The 16,824-nt window shown below is 40.1% G+C and overlaps 1 protein-coding gene across 26 annotated transcripts in view; it reads left to right on the top strand.

Annotated features, from left to right (window-relative positions):
- The window catches only part of DTNA (dystrobrevin alpha), a 184,753-nt gene that overhangs the window by 131,722 nt on the left and 36,207 nt on the right, over positions 1-16,824 (top strand). For 18 of the 26 annotated variants that reach the window (XM_081873649.1, XM_081873630.1, XM_081873654.1 and 15 more), the window contains 5 exons: positions 97-202; positions 1,041-1,207; positions 3,923-4,047; positions 12,267-12,347; positions 15,318-15,407. In XM_081873649.1, the coding sequence (XP_081729775.1) occupies positions 97-202; positions 1,041-1,207; positions 3,923-4,047; positions 12,267-12,347; positions 15,318-15,407 (569 nt within the window). The remainder of the gene's footprint in view (positions 1-96; positions 203-1,040; positions 1,208-3,922; positions 4,048-12,266; positions 12,348-15,317; positions 15,408-16,824) is intronic. The other 8 variants (XM_081873653.1, XM_081873650.1, XM_081873631.1 and 5 more) reach the window with 1 other exon arrangement.

Here is a 16,824-nt window from a genome sequence, read left to right as displayed (position 1 = left end):
AATTATTTCACCCATGTGTGTGTGACCAATGAGGAAAGTAAAATTCCCCTTTCAGCTTGCAATGCTAAATTGTTTCTGCTTTGTTCATGTAAACAGAAAAAAGTCACACTGAATGCTTTTTTGGACACTCTCATGTCTGATCCTCCACCGCAATGCCTGGTCTGGTTACCACTTCTGCATCGATTGGCAAATGTTGAGAATGGTATGTAGTCAAAGGATGAGGGGCATGTGGAATATCAAGGTGGTTCACAATGATTGTGTTTTCCCCAGGAAAAGTTATTGTTCTTGAAAAGGAAGAATGGCTAAGAATGTGGTGCCAATTTCAATTCCTAATGATATTGTCTGCCTTGTCCATTGATTTAAGTGTGCTCAGACATACTGAACTCAGCATAGTTTCAGGCTGCAAGTTGTAAACCTAGTTAGTGTTGTCCCTCTTGCAAAATCATACACAGCATAAACTGATATGCTTGCTACCTTTAGTATCTCTCCTTCTGCCTTTGCAAGTTGACCACAGTAGATTCTTCACATCCACACTAGTCCTAGGATGGAATTCAACACCGCATTAATACAATTGTTCCGTCAGCACCAGTATTTCTGATTGCCAGACAGAACAGTCTCCCTTAAGACTCCCTCTATGTGTTATTATGGAGGTTTTCCTGGCTCCCCAAAGCAGATTTGGGGGAGTAGTGTGGGGAAGAGAGGGGGGAAACCCCACTGAGCTACTGGGAGTCCTTCTGCTGGCTTCAGCTAGTGCACTGGGTTAGTTGAATCCAACCCCTCATTCTTTCTTCCACGCTTCCACATTTTCCTGTTTTGGTTTTCTGCTGCTATAAGAGGTTTTCTCTTAGACAGTAGCAGGTGCTTGTTTGTCTTCAGAGAAAACTGTGAAGCTTTTAAATTTCAGGAACCTTAAGAATAACATTTGCTGTGGAAAATGACTTCAGACACAAAAGCAGGTTGCTAAGACCTGTTAGTGGCTTCAGTTTTAACACTGCACTGATTGTCTTTTGTTTTGTTTTTAAATCCATTTCCCCTTGTAGTCTTCCACCCTGTCGAGTGTTCCTACTGCCATAGCGAGAGCATGATGGGATTTCGCTATCGATGCCAGCAGTGTCACAATTACCAGCTCTGTCAAGATTGCTTCTGGAGGGGACATGCCAGTGGTTCCCATAGCAACCAGCACCAAATGAAAGAATACACGTCATGGGTAAGGGAAGGTTCATGAATTGCTGCAGACTGTTTGAACTCCACCAGTCAGAGAAAATCTCAAGGATGGGAGTTGGAACTGACCGAATCGTTTTCCCTTAAAACCACATATAGGAAACTAACTTTGCCAGTTTAGCTAAGCGTCTCTGTAATGGAGAAGCCCCAGTTGTGGTCCTTGTTCCCAGTCAGTTCTGAGATGAAAAATGGGAAGAACTGAACAGTATGGCTATCCTCAGTGTGGATTTGAGCAGTCCAACATGTTAATACTGTTCTGGATGTCAGGAGAGCTGCAGGAAGGTCTTGGAATATAAAACTATTTCCACAGTAAGTTGTTCATTTTTGTAGGACATAGTCAAATATGTTGGCTTTTCTCTCATATTATCTGCTTTATATGATAAGAGATCTATATCTAAAATGGAATCTTAAAAATCTAGATCTAAGAAGAACAATGGAAGATGTTGATTTACCATTCAGCTACTTTATGAAATATGTTTATATAAAGTCAGTAGAAGTGTAGGCATGCTATATATTCATTAACATTCAGCCACCATAGTTTCTTAACCTTTTTCAGACTATCTCTAACAACATGAACTCTATATTGCACTCAGATGAAACATATGTGTGATCTTGTCTCATTTTGGTAGCTGCCAGTTAGCTACGGAGTCAAGTGTAACATTCTAGTTCTAGTTTACAAGGCAGCTTGGAACAGCTTGGAACCAGTTCTCTAAAACAATGCCTCCTTCTGTGTAGACCATCCAGGTCTCCATAATCTGCACTGGTTACCCTGTTAGCATGCCATGGTCCACAGGTATACATCTTACCGTGGGGCAGAGGAGGGTTTTCTCCATGGTGGCTCCTGAGCAGTGAAATGATCTCCTCTTGAAGGTCAGGCAGGCTGCAACCATGGAATGTTTATGTCAACAACTGGAAGTATACCTGTTTACCCGGGCATTTCCCTGACTTGTTGCTGTTGTTATTAAAAAAATTATACCACCCTTCATCTGAAGATCACGAGGCAGTTCACGATACCAGTGCCAGGTATTGGTGGTTACTGCAACTTATATTTTAACTTTGTTTATTGAACTGTTTTTATTTTGCGTGTTTTGTTTTGTTTGTAAACCACATTTTAGCTTCTTTTTGAAATTAAAGGTAGCATGTGCCTTCTATTATTAATAATATTTAATAAGCTTACTTCTATAAGAGTCCCAGTGTATGCCCCCCTTAAGCCACAACTCAGTTAATACAAATTTCTGGGACTTAAGCTCATATCATATGTGAGTCTATGCACATTATAGTCTATGCAACAGATTCTATATATATAAAAAAATAAGTTACATGCTTTTAGATTCACAAAATGTTTAGGGGTATGTGTACCCCTGCGTCCCCCCAGAAAAAAGTGCTGAATACAGAGAATATCTTACCTGCAAAAGCTGGAAAGGAGGGAAGTGCAATAAGGATAATGAAAGCAAACTAAGCAATTGCAGTACAAAGAGCATTATATGTTAAAGCTGGTGCTTCTGAAATTAGAATGATAAATAATTGGCAATGATTAAGAAAATAGGGTTGCCATATTTCAAAAAGTAAAAACCAGGACACCCCGAAAGTTGTTGAGAGCTTTTTTTAGGACAAAATGACACCTTTTGGAAATCCCTGCCCCCCCCCCCCCCGACGTCAATCCCACCTTCGGAATCCTGGTAACATCCAGTAAAATCCAGACATATGGCAGCCCTAAATAAATGAAGATAGGTAGTGCAGAGTTAGGTAGTGAATCAGGAATATGGAAAATATTATTCTAGTAATGGCCTCTGAACTCACACTTCTTTGGCATGGATCACCATGTTTTAAGTGTTTAAGTTATTAAGGACTGAGTAAAGAGGGCCTGAATGAAGTATGATTCACTGTAATTATTTTATTTTTCAATCTAGATTTTTTGTGTGTGAGAGTCTGGTTTGATTGAGTGTTGTGCTGATGTTTATCACACAGCTTTTTGTACTGATGATGTTTACCTTAGAAACCCAGTTTATGCAAAGGTCTGCACAATTAGAAAACAAACTGTATCTGATTCTGCCTTTGTTCCTGGGTAGAAAATTCTGCCTGGGGATCATACACTCAGATACCTGGTTCCTTTACTGGGGGGAAAAACTCATTTATACCCTTGATAGGCTACTAAAGGAAGTGTACTACTCTATACATATCTGTTTGTTGTCCCTAATCTCTTTAGGGCAAACATGGTCTTTTCAGTCATAGAAATGTTTGCTCTCTTCCACTTCTAATTATGTCATCAGCAGCTTTTCAAAGGTAGTTTTCACCTGGGATTGTGCCAGTGGAGAGATCAGATGCAGGCCTTGGGTCCTCTCTCCCACTCCTCTCACTGTGGGAGATAGGAGAAAGATAAACTGGGAGATTCTGCAGCTTCTCTCTCTTTAAAGGATTTTATTTATTTTATTTCTATACCTCCTTATATTTTTAATAAAAAATCTCAAAGCAGTTTACAGCATATTAAATCAATAAAACAATAGCCGGGTGATGTTCCTCCGGCCTCATGAGGATGCAACTCAGGACATAATACAGAGCCACTGAATAAGTGGGTCTTTGGTGGGGGGGGGGATGCCTTTAACTAGTAGAGCATTGCTTTGTTTCCCCATAGATCTGTGGTTGCAAAAACAATTTAAACCTTACCTGTCCAAATTACCTTTACCTTCCTTGTTCCTCCCAGAAATCACCTGCTAAGAAGCTAACTAATGCACTTAGCAAGTCTTTAAGCTGTGCTTCCAGCCGTGAACCTTTGCACCCAATGTTCCCTGACCAGCCTGAAAAACCTCTAAACTTGGCTCATATTGTGTAAGTATTTGTGTGCTCTGTAGATAATATCCTTTGTTCTAGGTGACCTACTGTTCATCCTGGTTTGAAGGCAAATGGAGGGAGGCCTCTTCATGTGTTCTTTAGAAATGCTGCTTATTAAACTATCCAATTGTATTATGGATTTAAGCATAACTTAGCTTCATGATACTGAAAAGTAATGGGAAACACCGGATCTTTTTTCCATTTTTGCTTAGCATCATAGTATAGCATTCTGAAATATTGGTGTGTGGTTTTTAAAATTTCAGTTTAGTGAGTCTTCAGTATACCAGGAGGCTAGAGCTGAATGATTCTGCTCTGTTTTGACCAGTGAAACAGTTAAATATCTAAAAGGTAAAGAAAGGAAAGTAGAAATTGACATGCTCCAATATGGAAGCAGATTTCAAATTATTTATCTTACCAGTTCTCTCAAAATTGAGATTTTCTAAAATACATGCCTCAGTTCACACGAAGGCAATGCTTTCCTGCAGGAATTACAGTTATGAATTATGAAATCTGATAGCCTGTGTGAGACAAGGTGGAACAAAGGTGCTTTGAATTGTTTCCTTTAACTGTTTCACATAGCCATGCCTTGATTTTTCCATAACTTAGATATGTATTATGTGGCAGCTGCAATGTGCTCCTTTTAAGAAGTAGGGAAGCACGGTCAAAAATGTAGGAAAGCTACATTTCTACAATTAAAGAAATTGCCATTTGAAGAAGTAGGAAGTTCATCTCTCAGCAGTCTTTTCAGGGACCCTGTAAGTCAGGGGTGAGAAATATCTAGTCCTTAGGCCTAATGAGACCCACTAGGCCATTTTGGCTAAGCCCTGCCCACTGGCCCTGCATCTGACATCATATATGACATCAGAGTGGCTGGGCCAAAAAAAAAAGTTTTCAGGCACTGCTGATCAGTGTCTGCAAAACCATTTGCAAGGCACTTTGAAGCTCTGGCTATCCGCTGATTGTTACTGCTTCAAGAGAGCCCTGCATTGTTGACAGTCAGCTGATAGTTGGGGCTGTCCTAAGGAGTTTCCCATGGGATGTAAAGCACTAGAGCAGCCTTTCTCAACCTGTGGGTCCCCAGATGTTGTTGAACTACATTTCCCATCACCCCTAGCTAGCAAGGCCAGAGCTCAGGGATGATGGGAGTTGTAGTCCAACAGCATCTGGGGACCCACAGGTTGAGAACCACTGCACTAGAGGAAATGCTTTGAATTCAAAATGCTTTCTCAGAGACTTCAAAGGTCCTTCCTATAACTGTTGATCAGCAGTTCTAGCAACCTCCTCTGAACTTGGACAGGTGTCAGTCACCTGCTATCATTAGGAGACCTGATGATTTGACAGTCCTGCCTACCTGTCAAAGTTGGCCCACAGGGATGGGAGAAATAAGTATCTGGAGTTGAGGAAGATACTGGTGATATCCAGGAGTGCAGAATGAAAACAACCTTGATAAAAGTATTTACATGAAGCACTCCATATGCAGGACAGGAGTTCTGATTTCTGGGATTGTGGTTCTGTGATAGGTGACTGGCATGCTAATTCAGCATGTTAGAATCTGGCAAGCTAGAGATCCAACAGCAGCCATATACATTCTAATCACTGCTGCTTCAGATGTCAATCAGAATCTCCATTCCTATCTCTGTGTACATAACAACTGGTGTATTTTCCCAGCACCGGTTACTCCAAACTCCTATGATATGTATTTTTCACCTTCTTTGGAAACAGTCTTTACAAAAAATGGTGTTTGGAAATGGCTTTAAAGCAGGGGTAGCCAATGTGGTACCCTCCAAATGTTATTGAACAACAACTTCCAGCATCCTTGACCATTTGTCACACTTGCTGGGGCTGATGGAAGTTGTAGTTCAACAACTTCTGAAGGACAACCACATTGACTACTCCTGCCTTAAGGCATGCACAGAGGAGCTTCTGCCACTATAGAGTTGTGAGAGGATAACTTTGTAGCCTCAAAAGCCTGCTCAAAAGCTTAGTTGGCTTAAAAGAAGCAGCATGTATTGTAAGCTCTGGACTTCCTTTACTGCTCAGTTCAAAATCAGATCAATAAGAAGGAGGCTTCTGATATTCCAGTGATTTCTTCTCTAAGTCCCTAGAGCATCTGAGTGACTTGTAGATAATTATGTTCCCACAAGCACTTTTAAATTATACATTCATATAGCTGAATGGGCACAGATAGTCAGCTGTTTAGATAGAATCATTCTGACAAGGATAATTCCCAGCATATTCAGATAATAATTGTGATTTGCTTAATGGGGTTTGGGTTTTTTTACGGTAACTACTACTACTCCTGTGGTTCTTAAAGTGGTTCAGATCTCCATCACAGAGATTTATTTTTATGTTCTGTGTTCCATTTACCTCAAGTCAAAACTTCCTTCATGTGGCTGTTCATTCTGTATTCACTGTTGCATGTGTTTTGTAGAAAATACAAGGAACATTATATTACATAATGACTGTCTGTGGTTGGCAGCACTGTTGGAAGTCACTTAGCCTGCTTTGACATGAAGACTCTCACGCAGATATTAAATACTGGGCTATGATTATTAACTAAGATCAGTCTAAAGCATTGAGCTGTCATTGGAAGACTGAACAGTGTATTGTTCTCATTATGATGAAGCTGTAATGGAAGCACCCTATTTGTTTAACCTTCCCAAATCATAGAATCATTGATAGTGCTTTTCAAAACAGCATCTTACTTGATAATTCCTTTTAAATTAAATTTACACCTGCTAAGAATATTAGTTTGAAATGCTAGACCCTCTACTTATTCCATTCCTTAGATGTCAAAAATAAAAGGTTGACTACTTAAGCCAGGGATGGAGAACCTGTGGCCCTCAAGATGTTTATGGAGTCTATTTCCCATCAGCCACAGCAACCATAGCCAAAGATCAGAAGTGATGTGAGACCACAGTGTTTGGAGGACCACAGGTTCCCCCACCCAGGTTAAATGGAAGCAAGCTACTGAAAAATTGATGAAAGCCAAATGAATCAAGCAGTTATGCTCAAAAGGAAACATTTTTGTGAATAGTTGATGTAATTCTATGGTTTATAGCTGAGAGCCATAACATATTGATGAGAGTTTTGCTATTTAGTTCAGGTTAGTATAGTTAGGTCTTCAGACTTGCCCTTATAGCCTTAAATGAAAATCGCAAATTAGCCAGTACCTTCATGGTTTAAGAAGAAAAGAATAACTGTATGGGGACTTCAAATAAATATGCTGCAAATATGTGTATTTTTCCGCTTGAAAGATCTTTCTGTTTGAAGCAGAGCCTTCATTCCTCCCCACACCCCCACATCTCCAGCTGGGGCCAACACCAAAATGCCTTCCTGCAGCATTCAGATACCAAGCTATTTCTTCCTCTACCCCCTACCTCTCTCAGTGCCTCCTGAAGAAGGCCACCTAACTCTCCTACTTGGCAAGGCCCTGAACAACTACTCTTATTATACTATATCTCCACTTGCAAAAATCTGAGGAGGAGAGAGAGAAATGTGAAATTGAAGCAAAACATGATCCTCTTCTTTGCATTATCCAGGATCAGCTACTCTATAGAAAAGGACTTCTGTGTACATCTTTTCTACCTGTATTTTTATACAGAAGGCAATGGCTGCAGTTCACTAAAGTTTGTTGAGATCATATTGCAATAAGATCAATGCAAGAAAGTATTTTTTCCATCATTTTTTTGTGGGAATTGTTCACTTATTGGAAGTGTGCAGAGGATTCAACTTTTGTCACAATTAGCTTCAGCTGGACTGGAGTCAATCTATTCACGTACAAGAAAATATACCAGGATTCGAAAGGGAATTGAGCACTGTTCTTATAAGGATTTCAAAAACAACCAGCAATCTGGTCTCTTCTGATCCTAGGACAAGTGTAGGGAGCCCAGATGTTGCTGAACTACAACTCCCATCATTTCTGGCTATTGACCATGCTTGCTGAGGCTGATGGGAGTTGTGGTTCAGCAATATCTGGAGGGCCAATGTTTCCCCACACCTGCCCTAGGACATTACCTCCTTCCTAAGAGAAAATATCTGTTCCTGACAGTGAGAATGTTTGTTATTTTATTTTCACTTTTTCTGGTGGGGGGGATTGAAAGCAACGTTGAATACAATAATACAGAAATTAAAATAAACCAGTTGTGGAGCGAGCATCGTATGCAATACAGCTGATATAAATTAGCACAGGGGGAAAGATATGCTGCATGGATTCCTTGGGAATATATTCTTACTCGACTGATTTTTATTCTTAAATGTAATGGAAGATAAACCGTATCATGAGGAAAAGCTCTAGGCAAGCATCCCAGCAAAAGGGGTATTTACAGCCACTTTTAATGGTAGGCTTCATGTAAGCAAAGTCTTCCTTCCCCCTGCAGCAGCCACTTACAGTAAGGACAGAAATCTTTTGTAGAGCTACGCTTGCATTTGCACTTTCATTATACGCTGGTTTTAACATTGTATTTACTACCATGAGTGACTCTACCAGTGTAAGTGGGGGCACAGCAGTAAACACTTGGTTCAAACATTGTTAAATTCCATTGAGTAAATGCTGTAAGCAACCAAGTAGTTTTAACTCCCTATTTAGCATCAGTGAAATGCACTCGTGGCATGACCTGAGAGAAGAATGACCTTTCTATCTGAAAAAAGAAATCCCTTGGTAAACTGCAATCTTGAATTTAACATTTTGCATGATGATATTGATATGTTCACCGAGATACTGCAGCTGCTCACTTTTTTCCATTGAGACTAGATTCTGCCCCAAGGGTTTCGTGCAATGGCGGGTGTTCAATAATGGTCCCATAAAGGACTTGGACAGGGCTAGTGAACGACCTGGGTAGAGCCTAGCCTCCCCTCCCCCCACTCCAAAACACAGAGAAATATAAAAGCTCCCCACATACAAACACATTTCCCCCCTGTCTCTCCATGCAGGGATGAGAACATCCCAGCACATAATTCCTTGTCCTCCTCACTAAGTTCTCTTCACTAAGCAGCTGGAGAGTCGTGAAGGTCAGAGGCACACAATGAGATCTCAGCAATCCTATCCCAAATCTTCTCCTGCTGATTGGTGCTGGGAATATGTGAGGAGCACTCCCATCCAAGTGCTTTACCCGCAACCTATAGTGAAAATGGGATGTGTGGGCTGCACAGAAGTTGTCTGAGATCCACCTGTGGGCCATGGGTTGCCCATATGGGATTTAAACACTGTACCTGTCTGTCGTAATGGTCATTGCCTACAAACAAGCAAATGCAACCACTGGCTGACTACAACTGTCAGAGTCTCTACAAAGTGTTCCTCAGGTTTTGTTAATTACTTATTAGCTATTGGAGTAAGTTCAGTATTTAACATATATTTTACTTGACAGCCATCAGAAACATCTTAAATGTCAACAGATTGATTTTCATATTTACTGCATCATATCCTATAGCTGGGATTCAAGATCAAGCACAGACAAGCACTTGCGAACACTGAGCTGGAGTCTTTCCTTTTCTTTCAACAGACTTGTGTGCCATGTCACAAACTGATTTTGATACACAGTTGAATATGGGAAACTCACCTGAGTTTCAAATGCAGTTCACTTCCCTGAGCATTAAAGGCTGCTTGCCATATAACATGGGGGAAGAGCAGGAACAGATATAATCAGCTATTTCAACCCAGTTAACAGAGAGCGTACACATTTTTCAAATTCTAATCTGTACCAGCTGAATTTGAGAAAAGTTGATATTACGACTGGTAGCCATATATATATTTACCTCAGGCAGAAGATATAGAAGCATGATTAGTCACACCAACAGGGTAAAGAACTAAAGAACAGCTTCTATCCGTGGGCTGTTAGGGTGCTGAATGAAAAGATAACAGGGCAACTGACTTTCAGGTTTGGTGGGTGTGCGTCAGTAAACAAGGGGAATTAAGACTAGAGAGCTTAGTGGGGGTGCTCGTGTAATCTCACTGTATACAAGTTGTACAAGTGACAATAAAGTATTTCAATTTCATTTCAATATATATAGCCTCTAAATAGTTTCAGTGTTCTGGACATAGGAATTTGCTAGAAATTCTGACAAAATAAATAACTATCTTATGGAGATAAACTTCAGTAGCCCTACATGCATGACCCATTCGGTTACCCCATCATGGGGCAACTTGTCAGGAGAGAGGGGCTGAGCCTGTAAGATGAGTATTAACTATGGCATAGATAGAATTTCCCTAACTTTGACACTTTCTAAAAATTAAATCTTTCAACTTAATTAATAGCTTCTTTTTATTTCATTTTTTGCTGCAAAAGAGATACCTGGTAAGTAAAGCATCACCCCTTAGTACATTTTTGATATGGTTGGAATTCTCATACGAATTATTGAGTATGCAATTTTATTTCTCGGGGGGGTTCTTTTTCTACCATCAACCTTTTTCCTGAAGTCTCTAGGAGATCCCATGACTAGAGAAAAGGGAGAAAGGGATCCAGATTTTGACTGGGCATCCTTCTTTCCATGCCTGCTTATTACTACTGTGAGAATACAAGACCCAAGTATGGGTGGAGGAATAAGTACCTGGGGACTGCAAGCCCATTACCATGAGGAAACAGTTGATGATAAATTGTAGGACATCACTGAAGATTTTTTTGCAAGCTTGTACCTATGTATTCTAGGTGGTGAAGAACAGATCACGTGAGATTTGCTGGAGCCAATCAGAAGCACTATTAAAACAGAATCAACATCACTCTGAGCAGTGAGCTGCAGGCTTAGCACCTTCTCTGGAATAGTGAAAGAGAAAGAATTTATATGGGAAACACTTTGACAGCCTTCCCTGACCTGGTGCCCTCTAAATGTTGCTACACCCCCAACTCCCATCAACCCCAACCAACAAAGTGTTGATTTCTCTCTAGAATTACAAGAATTCCTTAGTTCCTGCTGGGATTTGCTATTCACAGGCAGGAGGAGCCAACAGTGACAGCTTACTGCTTTCCTCACACAGCTGGCTTTTGCATATTTGGCACATATGCACCGCATACAGGACCTGTTTCTGCATGCAGGTTGCATTCTCTGCAACAGGGCATTTGATATTACATTGCTGAAATGCAAATATTTGGGGTTGAGATGTCCTCTGTCAGAGGGCCCAACCTGTGTTGCAGTCACTGTGTACATTTATACCATGAAATAACCTAAAGTTCCTCATCATCGTAAGAATCATAGTACAATTCCTATCTGAACCTTCTAAACAGCAAATGAAGGATAAGTCTTTTACAAAACTCCTGTTGTATGTGTCTTAGTCAACTCCGCGTGATACTTGTATATTTCAAATTCCCCTTCATTGCTACTTGAACATAACACCTTCAGGCTTAAGGAAAAACTGACTCCTCATCATCATAAATGTGTTATTGAATAAGTGGATTCTGTTTGGTTCTTTCCATTTGTAATCTCTAGTGGGCTGATGTTCCATGTTAACATGTGATGACTTTAAAAATTCAAATAATGTCTACACTCTGAATCTGGAGTTGTTGTGTGAATTCTGCACCAAGTGGATCCCCTGGTTTTCACCATGGCAAACATAGTAAAGGAACTGTTTGTTGTGGCATTGTGAAAATGTAAGTTCATACAGCTGTTACATATGAAGGACTCCCTACACAGAAGCTTCCACACAATTTAGGTTTAAAGCAGCCACTATGTGGCCATCTAAATTGAGATTTTTTGTTGTTAGAAATGGAAATTGAGACATTTGAGTCAGAGAGGGCTCTCAAAAAAGGGACTGTGTGCTTCTTTGGGGGAAAAAATCTTAGAATATTAAACCAACAAGAAGTCAAACAGTACAGTTTGAAGGCTGTTGAAACAATTCTACATCAATTCTCCTTTATGAACTGCTTCCATTAGCTTTGTAAAAATACAACACAGTCAATGATTTTACTGAAGCAGGATAGAGCAAGCAAATTGCACACAGAATACTTAAGAATCTAAAAAAAAATGTTTTTCTAACACTCAGATCTGTTACTTCATGTAAAAGTTAAGTGCAAATGTTTACTCAAGAGTAAGTCCCAGTTCAATGGGGATCACTCCCAGTGTGTTCAGGGTTGTAGCCTTTATTTTTTAAAATATAGATTTAGAGTACAAAAATAGAATATTCTAGCTTCTTATTGACTAAATGTATTTGTGGGTGTTGAGCTTTTGTATTTGATGCACATGATAAACAATATACTTCTTAACTGTTTGTTTGTTTTTTTGTCAAGGCCTCCCAGACCAGTCACCAGCATGAATGACACATTGTTCTCCCACTCTGTTCCCTCAGGAAGCCCTTTCACAAACAGAAGGTGAGTCCTCTTCCTGATATGTTTTCAAATAAGAGTTCTCAAATACCTGTTTTATTGTATAACTTCTTCTCAAACTTCATGAAAGCAGTAATGGAAAACAGGCATAGAATGCTCAATATCTTCATTGTTTTAAACTGAGAAACTAAACTTATTTGTTACATTAAAATCTCCACTTTTCTTCCAACTCTGCTTTGTTTCATCAGGTTCGCTACATCCTATGCTTTCAAACCATGCCCTGGGTTCAGAGATGCACGTGAATACAGGGACATAACATCTCCACTCCAAATCACTGATTTGTTGGAGGCAGAATGAGCAACAACCTCAATAACTCCTTTTTTTCTCCTTCCTCCTCCTCTCACAATCCTCCCTTGGTTATTAAGCCAGTTTTCTGTGACTAACAAACTAAGAAACAGCAATTTAAGTATTCTATACAAACCAGGATTGTAAACCATAGTTGGATCCTAGGTTGCAATCCTGGTTTGTAGGGAACACTTAAATCAGTCTCCTGGCTTGGAAATCACAGGGAAACTGTGATATAACAAACCAAGAAGTTACCTCTGAAGATGAGTATACAAGATGAGGAAAGATGAGTCATTGAGCTTGCTATTCATTCTCCAACATAGCATTGTTTGTTGAAATTGAAGCATTGAGTTTGATCCATAGAGTTGCTCGTTTAGGTGCTTTTTTCCTTTTTTATTTTTTTGTTCTAGTGACGCAGAATTAGGGATGTTTGGGGAACTCAGTCTTTGCAAATTCAGATATGAACTGACCTGATCCACACTTCCTGGACTAATGTGCAGATGAAAATATAGCTACCCATTGCATTTAGCAGGTCTTGACAAACAAACGATTGTATATGTTTTAAAATGCATGTTTTAAGAGGAAATACATTTTAAAATACATATTTAAATGTGATTTTTGTGTGCGTGCATGCAGATTTCTTTTATTTTTAAAAAATCACAGATTAATGTGGAAATGGGCTGCAATGCATAGCATAGCACTGTAGAGTTGGAAGGGACCCTGAGGATCATCTAGTCCAACCCCCTGCAATGCAGGAATATGCAGCTGGTCCATACAGGGTGCAGCTGGTCCATCTACAGGTGAACCCATGCAAAAATTACATGGACCAGAGAGAGAATGATCCGTTCATCTCTAATCAATCCAAGTCAACTGTGACCATAGAGATTAGCAGTAGGACTGGTTTGAGAAGCATGGCCACAGTATGGAACGGGTTGGGATGCAATCCATAATCAGTTTAATCCAGATGGTTGAAGCTTCCACAAGATACATCTGAAAGTATCCTTAGAAGCAGACTGTAGGCACATAAATACCAAGGAACAGATGAGGACCTGCTGCCAAGTTGTTCTGATATGAAAAAACACACAATGATTTAAGGATTCTATGTAAGCTGAATCCTGGCAAACACCCACTTATTTTGTGTTTCTTGATAGCTTGCCACTGAGATGGTTTAAGTCACCCGTCACAATTACTTTTATTGCCCCTCTAACCTGTCATTTGCTCTTTTGGAGCAGGGCTTGCTCAGTCCCTTCCACTTCACTGTCTTTTTCACAGTTTGCTCCCTCCTTGCTGCTCTTGCTTCTTTTCTCAGACTCTATTCTAACTTTTCAATCGCTTACTATCCTCCTACGGCCTTTAATTGCATCCACTTCTTTGCCTCTAGCCTCCCCCTCTTTCCCCCTAACCAGTGTTTTTTTCTTTCTCTGCACTGCTTCACTTATACTCCTTTCTGGCTGTGTCTCAATTTCTCTGACCATCTCTCCTCACTTTCCCTCCTTCAGACCTTCTGCTCCTGCTGTATCCATTCTGCATTTATTAAGCTGCAGGTTAGATGTCTCCATGTCTTACAGAGCATTGCTCTGCCCCACCCCAGGGGCAGACTTTGATAATATAATGCCCTCGGCATGTACAAAATTGGGCACATCCCCCAAATATGTCTTATTTTCACAATAATTCATTTTGGCACAGTTGCTTTTTAATGGATCGATACGGTGGTATTATTATTATTATTATTATTATTATTTATTTTGTGCCCCCTCAGCTCAGTGCCCTGTGTGGGCGAAGCACTTGCACTACCCTAAATCCAGTGCTGCCTACCTAATATGATCCACCTGGCTTGCCTCCCTGATAGCAGGGCAATATGTTTGCCATCCTTTGTGTATTTAAGTAAAGGAAGATTCCAAGATGTTTGCTGAAATGGCTTGCTGGGCAGGATTGAGCCTCTATGCTAGCTTCCCAGTAGGTTGGCCACTATTGCTTCCCGGAAAAGGAACAGTGACAGGGAGGTTGGCCCAATGCACTGGCAGGAGCACTGGATTGGCTCTGCCTGAGTGTTTGCCCTGTGCCAACCTCCCTCCCACTCACCACTCTCCATCCGAATAAGCAACAGCAACCCACTTGGCCAGAAATCCAGCATAGCAGCTTTGCCTCACCTGGTAAGCTGTTTCTTGATGTTTGTATGCAAATGTTGATTGTACTCCATGTTCAGGTACTATGAATTGGGCATGGATGAAATAACAACTTCCTAGGTGCAAGGAGGCTTATTACCTGAATATTGAGGTTCAGTCCCCTTTATTGCCAGCCAAGTTTTGTTATCTATGTCAACTGTTGTTCTATTCTGTGATGGATCCCAGAGGTCACTTGTCTACATTTTCTTTGAACCTTATGTTTGTTTCCCTCTCCCAGTGACATCTCAGTGAATTAATGTGCAGTTTGATCCAATCGTGGTGGGGTGTGTTTGTGTGTGTGTGTGTGTGTGTGTGTGTGTGTGTGTGTGTGTCTGTTTTGCTTCCAGTCCTTATTAATTTGAAACCTTCATTCGTTCATTCATTCATTTATGTCAGTATCCTATCCACTTTGGCTGTAAACTAAATGCTTTCCCCACCAAACGTATCCCCATGTATTTCTGTTTGCACAGACTGTTAATGAGATTTCATTGTTTGAATCATTCAGGTTACATGAGGGTATAAATGTAGCCAGTCCTGTGGCTGATGAGCACTCTCTTATAAAGCTGTATGTAAATCAGCTTCACAACAATTTACGGTCAGTACAAGAAGAGCACTAAACTACTAACTGATGTAGTTCTGTAGCTAGTACATTAAAATCAGTACATTAATATATTAGTCATTCTTCAGAAGTACTAACGGGGGTTGTTTTTTAGACAAAGGAATACTGTGGTTTTAATGAGACTTCAAATGGATCTCATGCTGAGCTTGAACCTCCTTTTATCTTGCATTTTGCACAGGGCAAGTATTTAAATGAATAACATGCACTTGCCACAGTTTAACCCTTAGGTCTGCTGACCTGTCTAGTTTAATTTTAGTGCCTTTCCTCCAAAACGCAGCTCAAAAAGAAGCTACATAATCCTCACAAAGGCACACCAATTCCCACATATAGTTGAGGTTGGCTTGGCAAACCAGTTACAGAGTGGGCAATGTTAAATTATGTACAATCAGCACAGCTGTGAGTGATGCCTCTCAGTGTCCCTAATAGCCAAGTGGACCCACTAAGGACTACAGAGGGTTAAAATAGAAGTCGTTTTAATGGTGTGTTCGAGTTCTTTGCTTGGGATTCCCCATACATTTTTCTTTACAAAAGCAACTGCAGTGGCTCTGATCCAGACTGACAGCATGGGGATAGGATTTAACCTTTTCATCTGGTGCTGTTTCCCTGCTGAAATATATCTCACACACACACACTGCAGCTTGCCACTGACGCTGCCATTTGTGAAGAGACATTGAAATATACTGTAAACATTTAAGTAGATGGTTAGTTGTGCAGAAGTCTTATTTTAACATAAAACTTGGAAATCTATAAAACCTGCTTTTTATCTCAGCAGTCCTGGGTGTTTCTTGAATGTTATTACATATATTCTGTGACCCTGACTTACTAAGAAGGTAACAAAACAATATAGTAAAATAGTAGCATCAGCATCTTTTATGTTATAGTAGTGAAGAAAGTCTCGCAGTAAGTGTGAAATGCCTGTATAAAATCAATGCATTTAATATCACTTGAGTTCACTGTACACCACATATCTCTTGCTCTTTGTTCACTGTGGACATTATATTTTAGAGGAGCTGTACTCTTTGACAATAATTTACTATCCAGTGTAATGAAATCTAATAGTCTATGTTGCTCTTTCACTTTACTTCCCATAAATATTTTTCCCATGGAATTCTAGTGTATAGCACTGATTCATACATTCATCAGTGATGCTCAAATAACATGGTGCTCAAATAACTTCCACATAAATATTCTGGTGTTGCCCCTATTTGTATGGTGAAACTACCTGTTCTTCATCCCCTACTTGTGGGCTTCCCAGAAGCACCTGATTGGCCTGATTGGTTAAAACATGTCGACTAGATGGACCTGTTGGTTTCCTCCAATAGGGCTAAGTTTATGTTCTTAGTCACGTATATGCAATTTTGGAGGTCTAGGAACAAGCATAAAAAACTGCATG

Source organism: Podarcis erhardii, assembly GCF_964252035.2.
Source record: "Podarcis erhardii genome assembly, chromosome: 8".
NCBI classification, from domain to species: Eukaryota; Metazoa; Chordata; class Lepidosauria; order Squamata; family Lacertidae; genus Podarcis; species Podarcis erhardii.
Note: the sequence above shows the minus strand (reverse complement) of the source record. Positions and strands in the feature narration are given on the sequence as shown.